Below are 26,421 nucleotides of genomic sequence, written 5' to 3'. Positions count from 1 at the left end.
CGCACGCAGCACGGTCTGATTCAATCTGTGGGCATCTCTAATGCACGTGATTTTCTGTGGTATCACTGGCACCAGCTACAGGTCAGGTGTAAGTGCCGATTACTAGTGATGATGGTCACTGTGCATGATAGAACATGTGTTTGCAAAAAATGCATTTTATGTACAGTAGACATTACTAACATTCTATTAAATGTATTTGATATTTTAATGTTTTGTCATTAATGACTATCTTAAAACAGGTGACATTGTCTTTTTTTTACTGTGCGTTCACTTGGGACTTCATATTCCACATATGTATCGAACGTATCCTGCAGTGTATTGTCTGTTAGAGCTCAGTAGACCTAGACCCGTATTCATCAATATACGGACGTGCGCATGCAGGATATATGTGCGCTTTTTAAAAAAACAAAACAAAACCCACAATGAGCCTGATTCTTTAAGGAACGGAAAGCAAAAAAAATAGTAACTTTGCACCTTGGATTGCATTGAAGGGGGAGCTAAATTTAAACTGTGGGAAAGATTTATAGTTGGCAGGGGCAAACGCAGGATTTGTAGAGGGGGGTTTCCACACCACAACGCCAGTGGGCGTGACCAGCATGCATGGGGGCGTGGCTATAATTTTAGACAGTGCTTGGCTGCTCTCCAACTCTTCCTATCCCCATAATATACATGGGCAAAGCTGCGTGCACTACTGTTAGGTGCAGCTCTCCCTTTTCGAGCAGAGCCGTGTGAAGTGGGAGCAGGGCCCAGCCACCTCAATAATACAGTGATCCAGGGTTGGAGGGGGTTTCCATGCACTAGGAACCCCCCTCCCCCTCGCTTTGCCTATGGTTGGGGTACAGCATGTCCTAGATCAACTTTGAATTTCAGTGTAAAAATAAAGCTATCAAGTATTTGTGTGCTACATGAAAAACCAGACAGTATCTAACTATGTGCAAAATCATAAACTAATTTGCACCCCTTGCATTGTAACATGGTTTTGTCCAGAGAACGCTTTTTTTTTTCTTTGCCTAACTTTCCTTAATGAGTCAGGCCCACAATATACAAAATAAAAGCTACAAAATGATAACTCAGATTATTTCCACCATGGGAGGACACAGGAGAGATTATAATATTATTGAAGCATAGCTTGACCCTCTTACATACTAATTTTATAAACACCAACTCTTTCTGAGGCCCTCCAGCCTGTCTGTCATCCCAGCCGTAAGAAGCTCAATATGATCATCAGTTATGCACTTTTCCAACTCAGTCCTTGAAGGCATTTTACCTGTTTCTATGTAATCGCTGTAAGGCTAATGCATACTGATAACATAAGCTTCCTTTACCCAGATATTATTAGAGGTACATACTGTTGTCCTCCTGGACACTATACATAGGGGCAGATTCAATTCCCCGCATTGCAGACGCAGACCGCGCACTATTGCCATTACTACAGTAATTTTAAACGCAGATTCTTGCTTGCGGCTCACGGTAATAGTGCGCGGAACGCGTTGTTCTTCAGAATCTGCCCCTTAGTATACTTAACATGAACATGGAATGAAAGTGTTCTTGCTTCAGAATTAAAATCCCTTTGAAACTGTTTTTCATTATTCTAAATGTAACAGTTGTATACAATTGTTGTACTCTAATCTACTTATCTTACTTATTTATATTGCTTTAGTTGTCATTTATATTTTATATATCTTACTATATATACAAGATTATACTACTATTACTACTACTACTAATAGTCTAATAGTTTGCAAATGCATGTGTCATTTAACATTATGCTCTTTATATTTTAAAAAAAATAAAAATAAAAATTAAGTTTATAAATTGAATGCAAAATATTTTATTTCAGACATAGCAATAATGGCTGCTGTCAGCTAACGGTCTGAAAATGATGATTATTTTTAACTAATGATCACGTTTACATTCCTTAGTATAGACAGACATCCCGTTTGGTAAGCTCTTGTGTTTAAGAGACTGATTTATTACTGTTCACATTCCAGTCCAGATTTATGATATACATGTTATCAGGACAGCTGTATAACCTGTACTTAAAGTGTATCTGTTGCTGTAGACAGTGAAAGCAGCTATTTCTGGGGCAGAACTCACATGCAACCAATTTACTAGGGACTAGGGACATCACTGAGGTATGAGACGGGAACTGATCGTCTGCAATGACGACATCCCATCAGAATTCTAGACCCAGCGTGAGTAGGTGACTGGTGCAATTGGAAGTTTGCTGATACCTCCTAAGATAAGGTCAGCCAAAAATAAGCCCCACCTCAGATCAGCACATACTCCACCCCTTATCATTCTAAACATGCCCACTTTCCACCCAATCGCTCCCACTTCCGGCAAACCCCACCCACTTCAGTATGAGCCCCACCCCTTTCGAAGTCTGCCAATTGGGACATTTGATCATTAGAAGGCGGGACCATTATACAGCTTATGAAGAATGCAGTTTATTAACAAGCCGGCATATGATATTGGCTTCAAAATATCATCATCATCAACATTTATTTATATAGCGCCAACAGATTCTGTAGCGCTTTACAATTGGGAACAAACGGTAATAAAACAATACTGGATAATACCTACATACAGAGAGGTAAGAGTGCCCTGCTCGCAAGCTTACAATCTATGGGACAATGGTTTGATACACAAGGGTAAGTGTTATATCATATTGAATATATGTCCAGCTAGAATGCAAATGTTACAAAGTATTTAATGAGCTGTGTGATCAGTCACACAAATATGTTGGTCAGAGGGTTGTTGTCTTCTGTTAGCTGTGTAGAGGGTGGTAATAGGTTAACCTACGGATATTAAGATGGTGGTAGAGGAATATTATAAGCTTGTCTGAAGAGGTGGGTTTTCAGAGAACGCTTGAAGGTTGAAGACAAGAGGAAAGTCTTACTGTGCGAGCGAGTGAATTCCATAAAGTGGGTGCAGCCCGAAAAAAGTTCTGTAACCGAGAATGGGAGGAAGTGATGAGAGTGGAAGAGAGACGCAGATCTTGTGCAGAACGGAGGTGTCAAGTTGGGAGATGTTATGAGACAAGTGACGAGATGTATGTAGGTGCAATTTTGGTGGCGGCAGACTTTGTGCCACACACGTCAGTGATCTTATCGGATACTAGGGAATGGATAGGCTGCATCCTCTGGTATATTAATTCATCACACAAAATACATTATTATTTACATTATAAATGAAGGTGTTAGATGATATCAACAGACACAAGGAGCATCACCTCTACAAGGTATACAGTATACAGCATCCAGATGCTCTCCAAGCAATGAGCGTGTCACAGATTGTTCATTATCTGTGTTCCAGCGCCGATTCTCATTTTACCATTATTCCTGCTGTGTTTATGTAATACCATTGCAGCCAACCGATGTGAGTGGATAGAAATTTGGAATTTTTCCGAGTTCATTGGATTTCTACACTGGTGAATAATTGATACATGAAACAGCTAAAAGGAGTAGTTTAACATTTAATTTTGAAGAACAAACTAAAGACACTTCCCTTGTCCGCAATTGTTTTGATGCCACAGATGTAATATCGAAGAACCTTAAACTATGAATAGAAGATTTACAGAGTGATTTAGTGGAAATATTACAAATAGTTCTGGGAAATGAATTAAATATTTGATTTAAAAACTTGGATTATGCATTTGATTTTTGAATTGCTGTATGTGTAGGATTTGTACAAAAATAAGTGTCCATATTTTCAAGGTATGCTCTAATAAATTTTGAATTATTGTAGGTAAGCAGAGAATAATATATCTTGTAATGTATTGTCTCATGCTAAAACACACTAATGTCAATTAATACTAATAGTAGCAAAATGTTGGATTTTTGAGTCTTCCATTGCATTAATATTGACAACTACAGTTATTTTCATAAACTAGTTGAGGCAAAATCATTTGGCCAGATTATAGTCTGACAAGTTAAGGCGTACTTATTGGTGTACACGTGTTTCTACCCGTCAATCATTTTAGTTTCAGTGATAAAAGAAAACATGTTTGACGTGCTGAATATCCAGCATTCTTCCTGGACTTGTGAAATCTTAGAACGTTTGCATTGTAATAGTTCCAGCAACTCAGATCAGGCTGATATGTATCTTGGCTTAGAAAGTAGACAACGCTGAGACATAAATCAAATGTTCTCTTAATGAAGAATACAGCATATAAAAAGACTAGGATTATTCATAATAAAGTAAAACTTGATCTCCCCAAGTTTCAGCAAGTACCCTAAGTGCAATACTTTTATTATCCAAAGCATCAATTGATAAGATGATTAGCAAATTATTGCTTTTCTGCTGCCTTGTGGTAGATAAATAAGCATTTATTAATGTTGTTTCTTTCCTATCTACATGTGAGCCTGAGAATTCGACAGAGATGTATCAATTCAGTTTGAAAAGATCATCGTCTAGGCCAGCGGTTCCCAAAGTGTGCGCTGCGGCTCCCTGGGGTGCCGCGGCGCTGTCACAGGGGTGCCGCGATCACCCTTGAAAAAAAAAGAAGAGGGGAAAAAAAAAAGAAGAACTTACCAATCCAGCGCCGTATCCTCCTCCTCACTGTTCTCACTGACTGCCGGGTGTGACGTCATCATGTCTGACATTGTCAGTGAGGAGCAGCAGCAGAGAGGACATCAGGACAGAAGACAGCAGAAAATGAGGAAAGAAGGTAAGTAAAGGAACGGAGAGTGAAGGGGGACAGAGAGAGACGCTGCAGGATGGGGACAGAGAGAGACACTGAAGGGGGGGACAGAGAGAGATGCTGAAGGATGGGGACAGAGAGACGCTGAAGCGGGGGACAGAGAGAGACGTTGAATGGGGGACAGAGAGAGACGCTGAAGGGGGGGACAGAGAGAGATGCTGAAAGGGGGGACAGAGAGAGACGCTGAAGGGGGGGACAGAGAGACACTGAAGGGGGGGACAGAGAGAGATGCTGAAGGATGGGGACAGAGAGACGCTGAAGGGGGGGACAGAGAGAGACGTTGAATGGGGGACAGAGAGAGACGCTGAAGGGGGGGACAGAGAGAGATGCTGAAAGGGGGGACAGAGAGAGACGCTGAAGGGGGGGACAGAGAGACGCTGAAGGAGGGGGACAGAGAGAGACGCTGAAGGGGGGGACAGAGAGAGACGTTGAGGGGGGGACAGAGAGAGAGATGCTGAATGGGGGGGACAGAGAGACGCTGAAGGAGGGGGACAGAGAGAGACGTTGAGGGGGGGGACAGAGAGAGAGATGCTGAATGGGGGGGACAGAGAGACGCTGAAGGAGGGGGACAGAGAGAGACGCTGAAGGGGGGGACAGAGAGAGATGCTGAAAGGGGGGACAGAGAGAGACGCTGAAGGGGGGGACAGAGAGACGCTGAAGGAGGGGGACATAGAGAGACGCTGAAGGGGGGGGACACAGAGTGTGAGATGGCGAAGGCGATACAGAGTGATATGGTGAAGGGGCGCAGTTATATGATGAAGGGGCACAATGTGATGGTGAAGGGGCCTAAATACAACTTACGCCATTTTGACCCAACTACTTAAAAAACGGGACTACCTGGTAATTATTTTGGCTTAGGGGTGCCTTGGAAAAATTATGGTGACCCTAAGGGTGCCTCGAACTGAGAAAGTTTGGGAACCATTGGTGTAGGCTCTGAAATTACTTCGCTTTCACCATTATGTAACTTGACAGGCAGCCAGGACTGCTATTTGTTTTTCATTTTGTTGCAACAATGTTGCAGCACATTGCAAGCAGTTAACCCTTATTGCTGCAGAGAAAGTAATTGGTTTAAATGCATTTCAACCGGTCTATGTTTCCCACAAGGTCATCTCCTGAAATATTCGGTGTTACTGGGAAATTTTAATGATTACAAATTGTTCTGCTCTCAACCACTGCCAAAGTGGGGCTATTCTAATGAGCAGGGTCTGAAAATTTGTAACAAAAGTACTCAGACCCTAGTCAAAAAAACTAAAGATCTTTTTACGTTGTGTAATTTTCATTTTAGGAAAATCTGTCAAAATTGTGCCTATTTGATAAAAAAAACCCTAACTGTTCACATCACAGACAAATTTTGATTTAGTAGATCTTATTATTTCACACAGGATTTACATAAGAGACACAGTTTATTCTTACGAACTGGATCGCAATCCAGTCAAAGAAAAAATTTACAAGAGAAATCAATTTAGATGTTCAATCATAACAAATCTAAAGATTATTAGAAACATAAAGTTATTCCTCTTTTATTCTTTCTTATAGTTTATTCGAAATGATGCATTTTATTATGAAATGTTATTAGATGTGTTTCCTTGTCAGTGACCAACAACCAGCGGTCTGGAAGCTGGGACTGTGTCTTATTGTGAGCTCACATATATAGAGAAGGGTCAGACTCCTACAGACCAGGACAGGACCCTCTGACCTCTGATCGTGAGATTCTGCCCCCAAAACTTGGGTACTGAGGGGGAGGAACAGACAAACAGACACAAACAAAGATAAACCAACACTGGCATCAAGGTCACATGTCAGACAGACAGAAGATTGGGCTGCGGTTTTTATCCAAGAACAAAGTGTTTTTTCAATAAATTAGGAAACAAGAGAACCGTAAAGTGTAAGCAAACTTACCAGTAAAATGCTATAGCAACTATCAAACACATATCATCCCGATACTAAATTCAACAAACAACTAGATAATTAAAAAGACAAAAATATATAAACATGTAAGAATTTTCTGAACAAATGGCTGCCATGAAAATTTAATTTACACCGACGGATGTTTCTTTAAAGTGTCAATTTATGGGTATACCAATATTCATAAGAAAGCAGACTCTGAACAGTGGTTCAACCCACCAAATGTCTGCTTCCTGTCCCATATGGACCCACAGCCCATTCCTGAACACCAAGGACCAGTTCACTGTTTGTCTCTAGTATATCCATTTTCTTCCAAGCTCAACACATTTAAAGATAATAAGTTGTTTAAGGTGTTAACTAGTAGGTAGGATACAGAACCAGGCAACAAAGGGATTTACTTGTGAAATTAAAGTAGTTAATAACAAACAAAGTCTAAAGCAGGAATTAGTAACTGACTGGCAGCAAAGAACTAAATCAGAAACCAAAAGAGTAGTCAATATCCAACGGTGGAGGTCAGTGCAGGCAGCAGACAGGCAGAATCCAGAAATAAGCAGCGACAAACTCAGAAGTTCTCAACAGACGTATTGCATTAAAGTATCAGCAGTAGAACCTCACAGGTAAAATCTCATGGCAGGTCTGGGGGTAAATGTATCAAACTGAGAGTTTGAAAACTGGAGATGTTGCCTAAAGCAACCAATCAGATTTTAGCTATCATTTTGTAGACTGCACTAAATATATGATAGCTAGAATCTGATTGGTTTCTCAAACCCACTGGAAAACTCTCAACTTGATACATTTACCCCCTGGGGTTATAAAAGCACTACGTAAGTGCAACCCACGCTGGCACGTATCATTACAGCTATGTACACCTATTCTGAAGCACTAAAACAGCAGGGGTGGCAGTCAGTAGCCAAAGGCTGTGCCAAGGGGAACCAATGATCAAGGGTGAATCATTACACTTGCTCCGTGTAGGCAACTACTGCTTATTCACATCTTATTCCCAAAACCAACAGTGATGGATTACAATAATGACAACTGGGGCAGTAGCTTGAGACCTATAAATGGAAGCTATGCAACCTGTGCCCATAAGAGTTTTTTTATTTCACTCTGGGTAGTCCAAGAAATACAAAAGTTATTCCAAGTTCACGTAAGTATCGATATTGCAAAAATCTAAAAAAAATTCTGGCAATTGTGAAACGCGTGTGGTTAATGGGAGAATTACAAAAGAAGCAAATGTTTCATGGCATCTGAAATATAAAATGGTCACCTACTTTCGCAGAGTCTTCTTCTCAATATCCCTCTGATTTTATCAATGGCATTATAGTCGGAAACATGGAACACGTGGGCTGATTTGGGTTCCGATGCTATCTCCTCCAATTCTTCTTTCAGAGCTTCCCCAACTCCTACAGCAAAAATCCTAATACCAGCCTTATGCGCTGCCGTGGCTGAATCCAACACCAGGTCTTGGCTCCTTCCGTCGGTCAATAGGATGGCGACTTTTTTAATGGCTCGTTGGCTGGGCCTTCCGCCAGCCTCTTCAGAAAAACTGTATGTTGTGATATATCTAAGGGCGTCTCCCGTGTTTGTGTTTCCTCCATAGTATTTAATGTTCCGAGCTGCCTCCTTTACATCCTCACGAGTCTGAAACCTGCCCAGGTCAAATTCAGTGTAGGGTTTGCCACTGTACCGCACAACTCCCACTCGAGTCTTATCAGGTTCGATCTCAAAAGTGTCCACCAAGTTTGAAACCCATTGTCGAACCTTTTCAAAATCTTCCTTGCCTACGCTTGAAGATGTGTCCAAGATAAAGACCAAATCGTAATGGACATTCTTACAGCCTGGAAAAAAATGCAAAGAAGGCTCAGAGAAATTGTTAAAAAATGCATTATATTATGCAAAAAAAAGCAATCATAAGAAAAAAATATATAGTATAGTGTCCATTATGTTGTTTGCTTATAATATCCCTCCTTTGTATTATGTGGTGGAGAACTTTAAACCACAGGCAAATTCTCTAAATAGAAATAAGTGGAAACAGAGACACCTGTGTGCTGTGAATGTGACAACATACTTAACATACGATGCATAAGGAAGTAGCCTATGATAAAAGTCTATATATATTATTTACGGGTTACCTTTGACTCCTCTGTCTCCGCTTTGCTTCATATAAACAATATAGGCCTGAGTCATTAAGGAAAGTAAGGCAAAAAAAGGAGTAAATGTTCTCTGGGACAAACCATGTTACAATGCAATGGGTGCAAATTAGTTTATTATTTTGCACATAAGATAAATACTGGCTGCTTTTTCATCTAACACACAAATACTTGATAGCTTTATTTTTACACTGAAATTTAAAGTTGCTCTAGGACATGTCCTATCCCAACTATAAATCTGTACCTACATTTTAAATTTACCTCCCCCTCCAGTGCAACATGGTTTTCCCCAGGTGCAAGGTTACTACTTTTTATGCTTTACTCACCTTGATGACTCAGGTATTAGGGAAGGTTTTAAAAGTGACAGAGGCAGCAAAATCAGTCTTTTTCCTATGTTTCACTTTAAATGTCTTTGAAACATCTGTGAGCAGATGGTTGAACAGCAATTCGAGATCTTGTCAAAACCCTCACCGACACCTCCTCTTCGTATATCTTGGACCTTGTCACAACATACTTTCTCTCACACCCTTTTAGATCTGCCACTGACCTGTGCCTCCCCTCCTCTCTGATTGCCACTCCTTACTCCAATCTTCAAGGATTCTCCTGTGTTGATCCCTACTTAAGAAACTCTCTGCCCCAACTGACCAGACTATCCCTCAACCGTTAGTCGATGAATTACTTTCTTTAAACCCAGTTCTTCACTAAAGCCTATCCTAACCCATCCTATAGTGCTCCCTTTTTGTGCTACCAACTACTGCCCCAATCTCCTCCTCAGTCCCACTAGCTGCTATTGTCTCTGCATTGCCCTCTTCTCACAAAAAGGGCCCTCTCTACTCACACCTTCTTCATTTGACTACAGAGGGGAAAATACATGTGGAAAGGTTTAGAACCTTTTAGTAACCTAGAAGCTTGTGTAGTAGGCAGGAATACATTGAATCAAGAGGGGGCAGTTAGCGATGTGAGCAGACGAAATTATTTCTATAACCTCATCTTCAGATATTGGCTACAACAGGGAAATGGAATTGTAGGTAGGGTGGGGGGTGATGATGTTTCTGGAATGTCTGATGAAGCTTTTGTTACGGATTGAAGATTAAAAGTCCTAGGAGTTCAGAGATTTGGAGTCACTCTGCTGTGCGGTGTGAAGTGTGTCCATGTAGTGGGTCATAAATCCAGGTGTTAGATTGAGTCCTTGAGTCAATGACTGGAATGTTCTTATCAGTTTGAATTCCCATTTTTTTCTCTCCCTGTCATTTTTAAAAAGACCTTTTAGTATTTAGTATTTAGGTTTAAAAAAAATAGATCAAGGGTATGATCAGCATGGCAAATTGGGGGTGGTAGTGATTTATGTGACGTGGTAAGGGAGAGTAGTTAAGAGACATTACTGAGGTTATCGATGACAAAAATGCTGATAATCACTTCTTTATTTTAAATCGTCTCTCAGCCCTTATCTCCCCATTACATCTGATCCTGTTGTCTCCTTTATTTCTCTGACAACTGACTCCTTCCTCCATCCTAAACAGAAAAAGAAGACAAAGGGTTCTGATGTCCAGGCCGCCAAATCAGAACCTTTTGACTTCTTTTTCTGTTTTGGATGTATCTCAAGTTCTGTGAGAGCTCCACCTATAATAGTAAATAATGTGGATGGCCACTGATAAGAATTATAGGGAGATCCATTTATGTTCCTGTACAGATGATCGATTTATTGTCTGTCCTTCCTCCATCCTTTACACAACTACTCTCTCCTTCCTTAAAACATTTCCTCTGACTACTCCGACCCGGTGGGACTCTCTGGAGCTGCAATAAACTCTGTTGCTATCTTTAAATCCACCCTGACATTGTATCTCCTAGGCAGATAGCTAGTTACCACTTCTTAAACACGAATACCCTTAAAAGGTTAAGGCCAGTTATTTTGTTATGTGTGTGTAATATAGACCAAATGTCTCTATTTTGCTAATATAATCCCTAGTCAATTACTAATGGTCTCCTGGTAGAGTGTATCTAACCTATATTTATGCTGCAATAATGTACTGAATGTACTTAATTTTTATTTTCTAGGCTATTTGCTAGGCTAGGTGATTTGATATTACTGGAGCAATTACTTTCTTTTTAGGTGTTTAGCGCCTTTACCCACCTCTCTGCATGTCTGTGATCTAGATTAAAACTCTCCAGAGCATCTCACCTTTACTATATACTGATATATACCGTTACTCACAACTTGTCTTATAAGGTACGAGGACCTTTCATTCTGTAAATTTACCCATAAATACATTTAATAAAAGAACACGGTCAGCGCGGTGGCTCAGTGGTTAGCACTTTCAGCACTGGGGTCATGAGTTCAATTCCTGACCATGGCCTTATCTGTGAGGAGTTTGTATTTTTTCCCTGTGTTTGCGTGGGTTTCCTCCGGGTGCTCCGGTTTCCTCCCACACTCCAAAAACATACTGGTAGGTTAATTGGCTGCTATCAAAAATTGGCCCTAGTCTCTCCCTCTATCTTTGTGTGTCTATATTAGGGAATTTAGACTGTAAGCCCCAATGGGGCAGGGGCGGATGTGAGTGAGTTCTCTGTACAGCGCTGCGAAATTAGTGTCACTATATAAATAAATGATGATGATGATGATATATGCATTGATGTTGTGTTTTATAAGCCTAATAAAAATAATTATTTTATAGTTTTATTTCTTTTTTGGTATTATTGAATATAGCAACATGACTTTGTCTCTATATGCCTTTACAATTTCATCTTTGTATAACAAAAAAACCTGAGTAACATTTATTCCAAGCTTTTTGCAAACAAAAATCTTTTTGTTATTTGGTAAATACAATCCTTCCACTTTGCATATCTCAGTGAGTCTCTCTTCCATATCCCAGAGATTCCTTTTCATTCTGTTTTGTTCTGGTTCCCCCTTTGTATTCCTGCTTTTGGAAAACAGGCTGAAAAGGCCACTGGTGGATATCAAATCTTTGTCTGACCTTTATAAATGCGTTACATTTTGAAAGACTCCCACACGTTTGGCTTAACTGCAAGTAAACTGGAATTTGACAGTATTTTAGGAATTCAGACATCTTAGTAGGAAGCGAGCAAGAGCAGACTTATAGTATTTAGAATCTATAGATCAGCCTTAGGCAACCTGTGACTCTTCATCTGTTGTCAAACTATAAGTCCCAGCATTTCTCACTGGAAGGTTCACTACGTAATACATTGATGATTTGCATTTCTCCATGTAGTAATGAAGCCCACTTTGGTCGTTCATTTGTGTTCATTCAGGCAGGAATTATAAATCCTTTTTTTAGAAATATTAAAGTTTAGCTCAGTGGTTCCCAAACTTTTGCAGTTCGCGGCACCCTTAGAGTCTCTATAATTTTTCAAGGCACCCCTCCAAAATAATTACCGAGCAGTCCCATTTTATAAGTAGCTGGGTCAAAAAACGTAATAAGTTTTTAGGTCAGGACAGAAATACTTATTTAGTTGTATGCAAAAATACACATAAATCCAAGGGAAAATAATATTTTTATATATTTCTTTCAATTATATTTCTGTCAAAGAATAATTTACAGCTAACTGACTCTGTGCCCCTTCATCCACACACTCTGCCCCCTCAGCATCCTCGCTGTGCCCCCTCTGCACCCTCGCTGTGCCCCCTCAACATCCTCACTGTGCCCCCTCTGCACCCTCACTGTGCCCCCTCTGCACTCTCACTGTACCCCCTCTGCATCCTTGCTCTGCCCCCTATGCACCCTCACTGTGCCCCCTCTGCACTCTCACTGTACCCCCTCTGCATCCTCACTGTGCCCCCTCTGCACCCTCGCTGTGCCCCCTCTGCACCCTCACTGTGCCCCCTCTGCACTCTCACTGTACCCCCTCTGCATCCTTGCTCTGCCCCCTATGCATCCCACCATGGCCAGAAAGAGAGAAAAAAAACAAAAAACTTACCAATCCGGTGGTGCCAGGGACCCAGAATCCTCTCTCCTGCCGCTTGTCACTGAATGTCGGGCGTGATGACGTCATACTCGACATTCAGTGAGAAGCGAGGAGGGAGGATGCTGGGTTCCGGGCGCTGCCAGATTGTTAAGTTTTTTTTTTGTTTGTTTGTTTTCTCTCTTCCTGGCCACGGCACCCCTGTGACAGCGCCGCGGCACCCCTGGGAGCCACGGCGCACAGTTTGGGAACCTAGGGTTTAGCTCATCCAAAAATTAGTAGATTTAAAATAGTCAACGGCCTTAAGTACAAGGAGGCTTTTGGGTGTAAAGAGATCATTGACAACACTTACATTTTCAGTTTAATTTGTCACTAGTGCACACACGAGAGGACATGAAAAAGTCAAAACACTAAAAAAAAGTCACAAACATACCCAATGGAGATGTATACTCACCTCATAGGGGGGTATTCAATTGGCCGCGTTACTGTTAAAAGAAACGCGCCCTGCGCATTATTACCGTTGTTATAATAACGGTAATAGTGTTAGCGTGGCGGTACTTCGGGGGGGAACTGAATTCCCCCCATAGTATATTTATTGCAAATAGCAACAATGACACAAATAAAACCATGTGCTTAATGGTCCTTATGCTGTAAATAAAACTCCCACATAATAACATCCTCTTTTGTCACATGTCTATTGAATTTGCAGAGTGATGGGGTGAAGGGGAAGAGAGGTGTTAGCTATTAAATTTGCAATTAGTCCAGTAAATATTTTGCAACTTGTGAGGCACATTCATTAAAGCTGGTGCAGTGGGAAAAGTGATATAATCCACAGAAAGCAGTAAAGTCATTTTTGATTTTCTGCAGTAGGAAAATAAAACAGAATCTGATTGTTGTTTATTCCCCTGTGAACCAGTTTTCACTCCCTCTGTAGGATACCTTCTATAATATTTTTAAATTGTCCCCACCATTCTGAGAAGGTCCCACAGTTAAGGGCAGGAGCAGGCGCGGGCTGGGAGAGGGAAGCCCGGGGGGCACACAGGCAGCCGCATCACATGAAACGGGAAGCGGCCGCTGCGCTGACACGGCATCAGATGCGGCCGTGGTGAAAACAGCCTATATTGCATCCAGGGGGCGGCCGGGCCAGCCCGCCCCTGGGCAGGAGCACCCGAGAAATAATTTAATATTGAATTTGTCTTCTCCCCAGAACTACAGTGTATGGTATGTGGGAGCGTACACCGTGGCATAATCTTACAGATCCCTATCACTTTAAAATGAAAAATAAAGACATCTATGTGTACTGAAGTGTGCTGAAGTCATAACAGTCGCTCCAAACTACTTTTTAGGTCTCAAATAAGGTAAAACAGTTCTAGGAATCTATTCCGATTTCTCCTGTTAACTCAGGTTGACCGGAAGTCTACATATACTGTAAATATTGTAAGTTAAAGTTTTTGGGTGGGCAAAAATGGGGCTGTCCTGTTAAATGGTGAAACACCAAAGCCCTACGATGGCTAAAACCCGCTTGCCCCATAGTGGAACAACATACCGGCTCTCTGCACTTGAGAATCACCACCTCCAAATACCAGGACCAGTATCAGCAGTAGTAAGTGGGATCTGCGATACCCATTGGTCACCCGCATCCTTCCCGTCCAGTTCTTCCTTATAAAAGTTTAGGTTCATTTAAAGCCTTCACCTGTTTGATGAGAAAAGATTACACAAGTAATTAATTACTGACTGTATTGTGCTAGTGATTAGATCATGTATAAATCAGCTTTAGAGGTCTGTTTATCAAAGTGCATTACAGTCTCCAGCAACTGGACAATTTCTTTGGCCAAATATTGTAAGACACAAGCCAATTTTTATAACACCTAGGTATGAATTAGTAGACACCAAACTGTAAAAGTCTAATAATATTGTTAAAGTAGAACAAGATTATGTAAAGGACCTTGCTTAACGATGTCAAAGCAATGGCGTTAGGTCAAAACAAATGTTGTGCATAGCGCCGAGGGCAATTTTGCACCAGGGAATGGAGTTTCAAGAAAAGCAGCCGGGAAGTAGGTGTAAAATCCATGAAAAGTGTAAAAAAAACACATTGAAAAGTGCAAAAGCTAAAAAAGATTCAATGTAAATGAGATAAAAAGGTACAAAAAGGGTAAGCTTTATCAAGAATTATGGACCCATATGAATAATTATTATTATTAGTTATTAACAGGGAATAAGAACATAGTAAAACCAACTTAAGAGGTTCAACAAAGCAGAATACAGAAAAAGCAAAGGTCAAATAAAGAACATTCAAGAAGCATAAGTGCAATAATACAACAAAAATGAAGCATAATACATAAGATGTAATAAGCAAGGTACAGATCAAAAATAGAGCGCAGTATAGAACAGTGTTGGCTAACCTGTGATACTCCAGGTTTTGTGAAACTACAAGCCCCAGCATGCTTTGCCAATATATAGCTGATTTTTGCTGGAAGGGTATGCTGGGACTTGTAGTTTCACAACACCTGGAGTGTTACAGGGTAGCCAACACTGGTATAGAACATGCAAGAGAAATAATACAAGGATGCACCGCTGGATGAGGTGGGAGTGGACAAGAAGACTGAAGGAGAGAGAACCCTGCTCGTGAGAGCTTGCAATCTAATGGGCAGGGCTGAGGCTCAGATAGGAGGAGACGCAGAGTGAGAATGTTGCAATCAGCCTGCGAGAGTGGAAATCGGTGGGATTCTGGTAGAAAATAATAATTTGCTACTGGTCGAAGCTGCTGAATCATTTTGTTTTTGCCATGAAATGTGGTGTCAAGCTGTCTATAGACATTGTTAGGAAGTTTATAAATGGGCAAAGCTGAATTTGATAATATTGCCATGTGGGATCCAACAGGGATCCAATAAAAGCAAACGCTTAACACTCGCATTCAAACAGGGGAACTCAATTGGCCAAAAGTAACGCAGCCTGCATTCTATTATCATTTATATAGTCATTTATAACACAGATTTCGGCGTTAAAGATTACCGTACTAATGGTTATAATGTGCAATCTTACCGTAGTAACGGTAATAGTGTGCAGGCCGTGTTACTTTCGGCAGTAAAACAGCCAATTGAATTCCCCCCTAAGGCATTTATGAGGCTTAAATAGAAAAATATAGGTGAAAAAATAGTTATGGGACCGTTATCACAAAAAGAAACTAACTTTGATAAATAGCTGTCTTTAAGAAACAACGGGGGTCATGAATAATAAAAAATAAAGTACATTTCAACAATTTTATTCCCGTACAAAAATCTGTCAAAGCAAAAGTTAAAAGTCTTCTAAGTCAAATCATAAAAAAGTAACAAATTACAATTGCAAAATGTAATCACTAATTATGGAGAGATTAAGATAACAGTATATTTGGAAATTCAAAGTATAAACCTAAAACCACAAAGTAGGGTCTTTTATCCATAAGGGATCTTGATGTCTGCTTCACTTTAGGCCACTTCAAGCAGATAATAGATGTTATTATGACCAAATACTATCTCTGATGCTACGTTAATTATGAAGTACAAAAAGAGATAAAAACAGTACTGCAATAAAAAGAACACAGAACCGGGGAACAAGTTAAATAAACAGCATGTGAAGTGTAGAGATGTCACAGGACCAACAACTGTCCATAATGCCCATCAGTGCCACATTAATAAATAACAATAAGCAATAAACATTACAAATTTAAATGCAGAAAATCTCTGGGAATTTACATTCAGATTGTATTAATCGCTGATTATTTTTCAGTAGAAATCCCACAGAAAGTGAATATCTAGGTAAAAATAATAGTATCCGAGTTAGGGCAGCACGGTAGCTCAGTGGTTAGCACTTCTGCCTCACAGCACTGGGGTCATGAGTTTGATTCCCGACCATGGCCTTATCTGTGTGGAGTTTGTATGTTCTCCCCATGTTTGCGTGAGTTTCCTCCGGGTGCTCCGGTTTCCCCCCATACTCCAAAAACATACTTGAAGGTTAATTAGCTCCTAACAAATTGACCCTAGTCTCTCTCTCTCTGTGAGTGTGTGTCTATATTAGGGAATTTATACTGTAAGCTCCAATGGGACAGGGACTGATGTCAATGAGTTCTCTGTACAGCGCTGCAGAATTAGTGACGCTATATAAATGGTTGTGAATATTATATTGGCTTCTTCTTCCTAAACCTCCGAGATTTCTCTGCCTTGATATATTGACTTGATATAGTTCTGCCCTAAATGGTTGTAATTAGATTCTATTTTATATATATATAGGTGCTTGGACTGGGCGGATATTTACATTCAAACTAGCGGAATACACGAGCTGACAGTGTGGCGACTGCAGACACCAGAGACCCGAGAGGTTTTGTGACTGGTGTATGATTGAGGAACAGACATACAGATGTGCTGATTATGCAGATTTCTGGAGAAACATCATGATACCGGGGAAGCTGGTTATATTATTATTCTGGAAGTTGCTACACAGCTAAACGGTTCCTGCCTTTGAATAAGAGCAGTTTATGCAGATAAGCTATTTTATTGATCTTTTGGTGTGGTGATTATGGTGATGGGCTATCACATATACACACTAGTCCTCTGATTTCTCTGTTTTCTGTCTTTTACATATATACAAGACTGGACTTATAACCTTGGTCCAAGAGGACTATCCAGAATCTTGAAAGATCCATTTATTTATGACTTATATTTTCCACTGAACTTTGGTTTATTTTCCAATACTGTCACACCTTGAGCGCCGATTCCTGCACTATACCTATCTATATACTCTGGACTTACCATCCAATATAAGGAAGGCTGCCTCCATACGTGGAAGAGGTGTTTTCGTGGACTCTTTTTGAAATATTATTATACAATACTGTTGTCTGCGCCAATTGTTTATTGCCGTATATTTTATATATATATATATATATATATATATATATATATATATATATATATATATAGCTGTATATAGTAACACAAATGACAGAACTGTTGTTGAAGACATCTAGGTAATTTAAAATTAATTCTTTTTTGTGCATAACATCACACAGATGGGCCTGATTCATTAAGGAAAGTAAAGCAAAATAAAATTTGTAACTTTTCAACTGGGCAAAACCATGTTGCATTGGAGGGGGAGGTAAACTTAAAATGTGGAGACAGATTTATAGTTGGGGTAGGGCATGTTCTGGAGCAACTTTAAATTTCAGTGTAAAAGTAAATCTATCAAGTATTTGTGTGTTAGATGAAAAAACAGCCAGTATTTATCATATGTGCAAAATAATAAACTAATTTGTCCCCCTTACATTGTAACATGGTTTTGTCCAGGAGAAAACTTACTCAATTTTTTTTGCCTTACTTTCCTTAATGAATCAGGCCTGATGTGTTTAAAGTATCAAATAAAGCTTTATTATATTTTCATGAAATTTAATTATTAAGATTCAGACTGATATAAGCGTAATCCAAGTGTTAGTATAAATATTCCTTGAAATTCTGCAAACTGACTTCACAAACGTAATCATTTTATTCATGTTTATAGAACAATGAACTGATATTGTGTACTGAAATTTTAGTTTGTAAGATCATTTCACACTTTATCTTAATTATATCATATAATATCATCTCACATTTTAGATTCAATTATTAGATAATCTCACATTTAATTTTAAATTGTTACATCATTTATTAATACAGTGAACATTTGGAGAGTAATATAATTAGTGTGATGGTAACTGATTTCTTGTGAACTGTAAAAAAAAATCAATCTTCCCTGTTTTTCCCCTGGCTGGTAACACAGATATCGTCCTTTCAAAGACCGTCAGATTCTTTGGGGTCTTGTCATAGTTGGTGGTCTCCCGGATGAACAGATAGAGACGCCATTTACCATCAACCACCAGAGCACCGTATTATCCTCTGGGTTATATTTAGGTAAAGACGAAATAAAAATCATGAGCTCATCTTCAAAGCAAGCGGCAGGACTGACCTCAGAAGCTCTTGCTTCTAATTTAACGTTGAAAGTAGACCCACCAAAGCTATGTGTAACCGGAGTAATGCAACAACCCCAAAATAGTAGGTACATTTTACAATGTCCAAATAACCCACGTCAATGGTAATAACTACCCTAATTTATAGCTGAAAACTATGGTCGCGTTTACTAACAATTTCGTTGGTTTACAAACGATAATAGAATGTACAAAGTCATACAAAAAATGTTACAATCATCTCAGGGGTGTTCCCAGTCATTCTGCTACACAACATCAACATAAACATCTCTTATAGGTCCCTATATATCAATATGCAATGATGACACAAATGGGCGCGTAGTGCGACGATAGAAATTTAGTTGGCACAACAATTTATTTTTAAAATATCACAGCTGCAGCTAAGTGATATTGGCCGGGATGGTAAGAATTTACTTACACTTCGCCAAGTCTGTCTTGGGGCATAGGCGCTAGTCAGCTCTCGCATGTGCAGTAGAACCCAGGATTTGGCATCCAGTTGTCTTTGCTAAGTGATTCTGAACTCACGGAGGTACCGGGTACCCTCAGACCAGCTAGACTGATTGGGCAAATGACCGGTATCCTTCAATCCTTGACATCATCATCATCATCATTTATTTTATATAGCGCCACTAGTTCCGCAGCGCTGTACAGAGAACTCACTCACATCAGTCGCTGCCCCATTGGAGCTTACAGTCTAAATTCCCTAATATAGACACACACTCACGCACAGACACAGACAGACAGAAAGAGAGGGAGACAGACAGACACAGAGAGAGAGACTAGGGTCAATTTTGATAGCATCCAATTAACCTACCAGTATGTTTTTGGAGTGTGGGAGGAAACCGGAGCATCCGGAGGAAATCCACGCAAACACGGGAAGAACATACAAACTCCACACAGAAAATAAGGCCATGGTCGGGAATCAAACTCATGACCCCAGTGCTGTGAGGCAGAAGTGCTAACCACTGAGCCACCGTGCTAACTTGCTGGTTTCCTGTACACAGAAGGGGAAATTCAATTGCTGCAAGGACATCATGCAGCGCACATGACCAGCAATTACCGTAATAATCTCCATTAATTTTTTCTCGCACCTCTCCGGAAAGTTCGTGAGACATATTCAATTTAGACTCTTGCGGTTTGGGACATTTCAACTGCAAGTTTAAATGAAACCACTACAAAATACAACTATCCCAACTATAAAATAATGTAAGGAACTGTCAGGGCCCTCTTAAGACCATCTTGGGCCCCCGGGCCCCCTATATATAAAAAATTAATTAAAAAATGATTATATAGATATGGGCCCGTCGGAGGAAGCCAAAAAAAAAAAAAACCTGGAAAAAGAAAAGAAGAAAATACTTACCGTGCTGTCAGCTGGCGATCCAGCTCCCTCCATGGTCTCCTCCTCCGTCGCGCTTCGCAATGGATGTCGGGCGGGCGTCATGACGTCACGCCCGACATGCACTGCGAGCGCGACGGAGGAGGAGACCATGGAGGGAGCCGGATCGCCAGCTGACAGCACGGTAAGTATTTTCTTCTTTTCTTTTTCCAGTTTTTTTTGGCTTCCTCCGACGGGCCCCCCTGGGCTGCAGGGCCCCCGTGCACCTGCCCATTGTGCCATATGGGAAAGACGGCCCTGGGAACTGTCCTCTTAGGGAGGGGAAATAAATTCTACGCTATGTGCTGCTGAACATAAGCGCGATTCTCGACTAGGCAGATTTCTGGGTACTACGGTACCCTGACATCTTGGCTTTTCCTGCTCAACTTTACAGGGTGCGAGGAAAATTCTTACATCGCTGCAGAGTGCCCCAGCTCTTGTGGCACTCTGTGGCACATTGAGGACAATGGAATGCCCCCCTAATGTGATACAATCCAGTTTAACAGGGTGAGGGCTACAATTAATTATAGGTGTGTTTCATCCACCACTCTCAAATTGAGAATACTGGGCAAGTATTTATCCTAAAACATAAGACTGGACAAGAAGATTCAGCCTGGCATGTGGAATAAAATGCTGGAGGACACTTCTGAAACTATATTTGTGTATAAGCAATAATGTGATAGAACATAGCAGTGAATTAGTAGATCTCTAGTTAATATCTGATAAGTATAAATTCACTGCTTGTTTCTTTAAACAGGATGCAATTATCTCTTAATTGGCTTGAGCAAAAGAATGCAATATTACTGGGGATGTAACATAAATGTTGCAAATATGTTTTTACAAAACTATGGCATCAGAATTTCAACACATGTTTAAATGATAGAAGATGTCACAGGAGAGTTGTTAAATAGGATTGAAAAAGGTAAAAAAGTAGACAAAATGCAGTTACAACAAAGACACTTTATAAATGTAACCCTGTCACAATTAACTTTATTGTTCCACAGCGTAACCACTCAATCACTTCTTTTAATGGCTCAGATCTTTGATGTATGGGGGAAAGAAAAAGTCACAATTAATGCAATTAAAAAGAACACTTCATAAGCAACACTCGAAGCCTCTGCTATAGATTTGTGCAAAACGTTAGGGAAAAGGAATACTATATTCCTGCTTTTTCCTTAACATTTCAGAATAATTAATGAACATGATCTCCTGTGCATCTGATTACTATTGAGTCAGTTTACCTTGACAAATTACATACACAAAATAAGGGCTCATTGTGCGCTCCCAGAGCCGCCCCTAATTTACGCAGCAATAAGAAAGAGAAACGTATTTATCAGAAGAAAGTTGATTTCAGTACACCGGTGTCAAGCAAGCCATGGAGAACTAAAGACGCATGCTGATGAATTGTTTTATCAGGCACAAGAAACACACAAAAACACCTTGCAGGCTTTAGAAAGTGATGCTGACAGCAAGATTTGAGCTCTTTACACGGTATCAATTCGCTGGCTCCACACTGCACCTCTCAAGTAGCGATAACAGCAATCTGTCTTTGTTGTCATTGTGAGCTAAATGTGATACTTTTCAATGAGAATAATACAGCAACAATCCACACAAAGAAACGACGGCATGCTGGATACAGTTTGCAAATTTGTTTTGTTTTATAAAGAAGTTTGTATTAAAAGGATTTATACTAAAATATGCGTTGTATGTATGTGTTTTGTAAAGTTGCCAAATAAAACATGTTTTGTTTCAATTCTGGGGGATATTTGTTTCTTATAATTTTTAGCATTTCTTTAACCTAAATGACCCTCATGATCTTCACACAGGTGGGTTTCCAAATAGGACTAATCCGGTCACTCGCAAGTAAGGCTCAATGGCCCCTGTAAGTGTGATGCCCAATGTCTATACACACATATTGATCACAGTCATCATCAGATTGAATTTTGAGCCAAGAACAACTAACATCCCAACCGATTTCAATAATTTTTTGCCATTAATGATGATATGTGAAGGTCAAGACATAATTCAATGTCGCATAAACTCTAAATTGGCCAAATTGGCTGATAACAATTGCCACATGTATGGCAAGCTATAGGCTGTGTATGCATGGCAACTATAATGATTCATGGTCTGATCAGTCTAAGCTGCTTTAAGCCTCATGGCTTTTCAGTATTGACCGTGGCCAAAGTACCGTGGGTAAAGAGGGTGAAGACGCTACAGGGGGCCTGGAGGTGAGGGGGGTCTGGCATGCCTCTGAGACCCCCACACTCCTCAGGCTCCCTCAGAACTCCCCAATACCTATCCCGTTTATGCTCAGAAGAAACTCCATCTTTGCCCTTTTTTTAGAATGAACAGGGTGCCCCAGAGGGCTAAAATCCGAGCTCTGCTACAGGGCCCATCGTTGCGCTGTTCTGCCCTTGATTATTGATCCCTATGGAGAAGTACACAGTGCCACTATACTAAATTCTGAATGCTACTTGCTCTGAGAATAAAGCTGAAACGATGATCAGTACATTCTGCTCTGCAGTGTTGCTGGGGTAGAAATTGGAACCCAAATTCCTCAGATGGGCAGCACGGTGGCTCAGTGGTTAGCACTTCTGCCTCACAGTTCTGGGGTCATGGATTTGATTCCCAACCTGTGTGGAGTTTGTATGTTCTCTCCGTGTTTGCGTGGGTTTCCTCCGGGTGCTCCGGTTTCCTCCCACATTCCAAAAACATACTAGTAGGTTAATTGGCTGCTATTAAAATTTGCCTTAGTCTGTGTCTGTGTGTATGTTAGTTAATTTAGACTGTAATCTCCAATGGGGCAGAGACTGATGTGAGTGAGTTCTCTGTACAGCGCTGCGGAATTAGAGGCGCTATATAAATAGCTCATATTGATGATGGAAAGAGTAAAATTTCACGCCCCAAATGCTTGGTTAATATGCAGCTTCTCAAATTGGATAACATTCAAATAGGTTGTATACAGATCAGCTGCACTCTGGATCACTGTATTAATTCCACATTCTGCGCATAAAACATTATATGTCCGTATTTATATGGCATCTAGGCAAAAGCAAAGATATATATATAAATACACACATATAATGTGTTTGTTTTGTGTCATGGATGCAAGTCACCATTTGCATGTAAAAAATGTAGGGAACCCACTAAAGTGATTACTGCCCCCTAGCCCCACGTCCAGGGGCTGACAGGGCTGGGGGACAAGGGAGCATATGCCCCCTGGGCCGGCCCCATAGTGGGCTACCTTGGGCTGGGTCACTGGGTTACCTGCATTTATTTTACTTGAAAATGATCCTATTAGTCTGCTGAGCCGAGTTTCACCACTATGGGCTAAAATTTGCCAGCAAGCCCCTGCCTATGCCTATAAATATCAGTGTATTACTGCTGTTCAATCAGTTCATGAAAGCTGTGCTGACAATAGGGTACCAAATTGGCTTTTAAAAACAAATGAACCATTAGAAAACGATTTGTGAATCGATTCACGGAGAATTTAACCATTGTGCTTAAATAGTAAAATATCCCAAAATTGTGCTTATCTCTTGTTGTCACCTGTCCAATACTGTGTCCATGTAGTAATGCTTGAAGCAGTACAGCGTTCGGTGGGACCGTATCTCTTCCAGAATAAGCTGGAATAAGCTCATAGGTAGACCTGTGAAGGGGTTAATAGACACAAGTTTCCTATACCAATAAAACAGATACGAGCACTTGAAAAGTGCATGAAAAAAGAGAAATGAATTGTTGTCAGATGAATGTACACACTCAGGCAGCACCTGCTGTTTCTCCGAGCACCTCCTCAAACACACAAACAATCACAACATTCTGCAAAAAAGCACAATAAGGAACAGAGAATAAAGACAACTCTCCATATAGCTCTGTAACAGGCAGCGAGAGGTACTCTCAGTAGATCAATAGAGAGCAGGATTCTGAGGCTCAGCAGGACCCAGATTCTATAGATTGTTATTAAGAAGGCATCAAGCAGAAATAAAGTACTTACTAATACCAAACCCTCATCAGAAATACATTAAAGGAAACTATCTTTATATTCCACCCAAAACTAATCAATGAATGAGAAGCTCATGGGGGACCGGATTCGACAACTCCTATAGCAAAAGCTCAACCAAGAAGGAGATCTTCTCTCCTGCTCGGGACTGTTAGAGGCAGTGCAGAAACTGCCAGACCGGAGGATTGAGGACATGCATATGGGATGTTCTTATTTTAGGTGCAGTTATACTCTACCGGTCTAGTGCCTGATTCATTAAGGATCTTAACTTGAGAAACTTCTTATTTCAGTCTCCTGGACAAAACCATGTTACAATGCAAGGGGTGCAAATTAGTATTACACAGTCTATGTAGCAGGTTAGTGTGTGATTGGATGGTGATGTCACACAGTGAGCGCAGTCACACAGTCTATGTAGCAGGTTAGTGTGTGATTGGATGGTGATGTCACAGAGTGAGCGCAGTCACACAGTCTATGTAGCAGGTAAGTGTGTGATTGGATGGTGATGTCACAGAGTGAGCGCAGTCACACAATCTATGTAGCAGGTTAGTGTGTGATTGGATGGTGATGTCACAGCGCAGTCACACAGTCTATGTAGCAGGTTAGTGTGTGATTGGATGGTGATGTCACAGCGCAGTCACACAGTCTATGTAGCAGGTTAGTGTGTGATTGGATGGTGATGTCACAGCGCAGTCACACAGTCTATGTAGCAGGTTAGTGTGTGATTGGATGGTGATGTCACACAGTGAGCGCAGTCACACAATCTATGTAGCAGGTTAGTGTGTGATTGGATGGTGATGTCACACAGTGAACGCAGTCACACAGTCTATGTAGCAGGTTAGTGTGTAATTGGATGGTGATGTCACAGCGCAGTCACACAGTCTATGTAGCAGGTTAGTGTGTGATTGGATGGTGATGTCACAGCACAGTCACACAGTCTATGTAGCAGGTTAGTGTGTGATTGGATGGTGATGTCACAGCGCAGTCACACAGTCTATGTAGCAGGTTAGTGTGTGATTGGATGGTGATGTCACAGCGCAGTCACACAGTCTATGTAGCAGGTTAGTGTGTGATTGGATGGTGATGTCACAGCGCAGTCACACAGTCTATGTAGCAGGTTAGTGTGTGATTGGATGGTGATGTCACACAGTGAGCGCAGTCACACAATCTATGTAGCAGGTTAGTGTGTGATTGGATGGTGATGTCACACAGTGAACGCAGTCACACAGTCTATGTAGCAGGTTAGTGTGTAATTGGATGGTGATGTCACAGCGCAGTCACACAGTCTATGTAGCAGGTTAGTGTGTGATTGGATGGTGATGTCACAGCACAGTCACACAGTCTATGTAGCAGGTTAGTGTGTGGTTGGATGGTGATGTCACAGTGAGCGCAGTCACACAGTCTATGTAGCAGGTTAGTGTGTGATTGGATGGTGATGTCACACAGTGAGCGCAGTCACACAATCTATGTAGCAGGTTAGTGTGTGATTGGATGGTGATGTCACACAGTGAACGCAGTCACACAGTCTATGTAGCAGGTTAGTGTGTGATTGGATGGTGATGTCACACAGTGAGCGCAGTCACACAGTCTATGTAGCAGGTTAGTGTGTGATTGGATGGTGATGTCACAGCGCAGTCACACAGTCTATGTAGCAGGTTAGTGTGTGATTGGATGGTGATGTCAAAGTGCAGTCACACAGTCTATGTAGCAGGTTAGTGTGTGATTGGATGGTGATGTCACAGCGCAGTCACACAGTCTATGTAGGAGGTTAGTGTGTGATTAGATGGTGATGTCACACAGTGAGCGCAGTCACACAGTCTATATAGCAGGTTAGTGTGTGATTGGATGGTGATGTCACACAGTGAGCGCAGTCACACAGTCTATGTAGCAGGTTAGTGTGTGATTGGGTGGTGTTGTCACAGTGCAGTCACACAGTCAAATCAAATCTCACAGCAAATGATCACATGATTCCCAGGGTTCCCAGTGTCAGACACACAGCATACTGTCTCTGTCACATGCAGCTCTGTTCTCACTAACACATCACTCATCTCCTGATATACTCTGTGCTGCTGGAAACCCTGCTCCTTCCACTATATAACTCTCAGTCTGTGGCTTCCTGCTGCCTCCATTCCCCTCCTCACATCATGTCACTGCCCCTGTCACATGCAGCCCTGTCCTCACTAACACATCACTTGTCTCCTGATATACTCTGTGCTGCTGGAGTACCCTGCTCCTTCCACTATATAACTCTCATTCTGTGGCTTCCTGCTGCCTCCATTCCCCTCCTCACATCATGTCACTGCCCCTGTCACATGCAGCCCTGTCCTCACTAACACATCACTCATCTCCTGATATACTCTGTGCTGCTGGGGACCCTGC

At 41.0% G+C, this 26,421-nt stretch overlaps 1 protein-coding gene across 2 annotated transcripts in view; it reads right to left on the bottom strand.

Moving 5' to 3' along the window:
- Positions 1–26,421, bottom strand: part of COL22A1 (collagen type XXII alpha 1 chain) — a 281,196-nt gene that overhangs the window by 232,235 nt on the left and 22,540 nt on the right. For both annotated transcript variants that reach the window (XM_075211680.1, XM_075211681.1), the window contains exons 2-3: positions 14,225–14,371; positions 7,882–8,448 (exon numbers count right to left, since the gene is read on the bottom strand). In XM_075211680.1, coding sequence (XP_075067781.1) covers positions 7,882–8,448; positions 14,225–14,318 — 661 coding nt within the window. In that variant the 5' untranslated portion in view covers positions 14,319–14,371. The remainder of the gene's footprint in view (positions 1–7,881; positions 8,449–14,224; positions 14,372–26,421) is intronic.

Source organism: Mixophyes fleayi, chromosome 5 (genome assembly GCF_038048845.1).
Source record: "Mixophyes fleayi isolate aMixFle1 chromosome 5, aMixFle1.hap1, whole genome shotgun sequence".
In the NCBI taxonomy this organism is placed as follows: domain Eukaryota; kingdom Metazoa; phylum Chordata; class Amphibia; order Anura; family Limnodynastidae; genus Mixophyes; species Mixophyes fleayi.
Note: the sequence above shows the minus strand (reverse complement) of the source record. Positions and strands in the feature narration are given on the sequence as shown.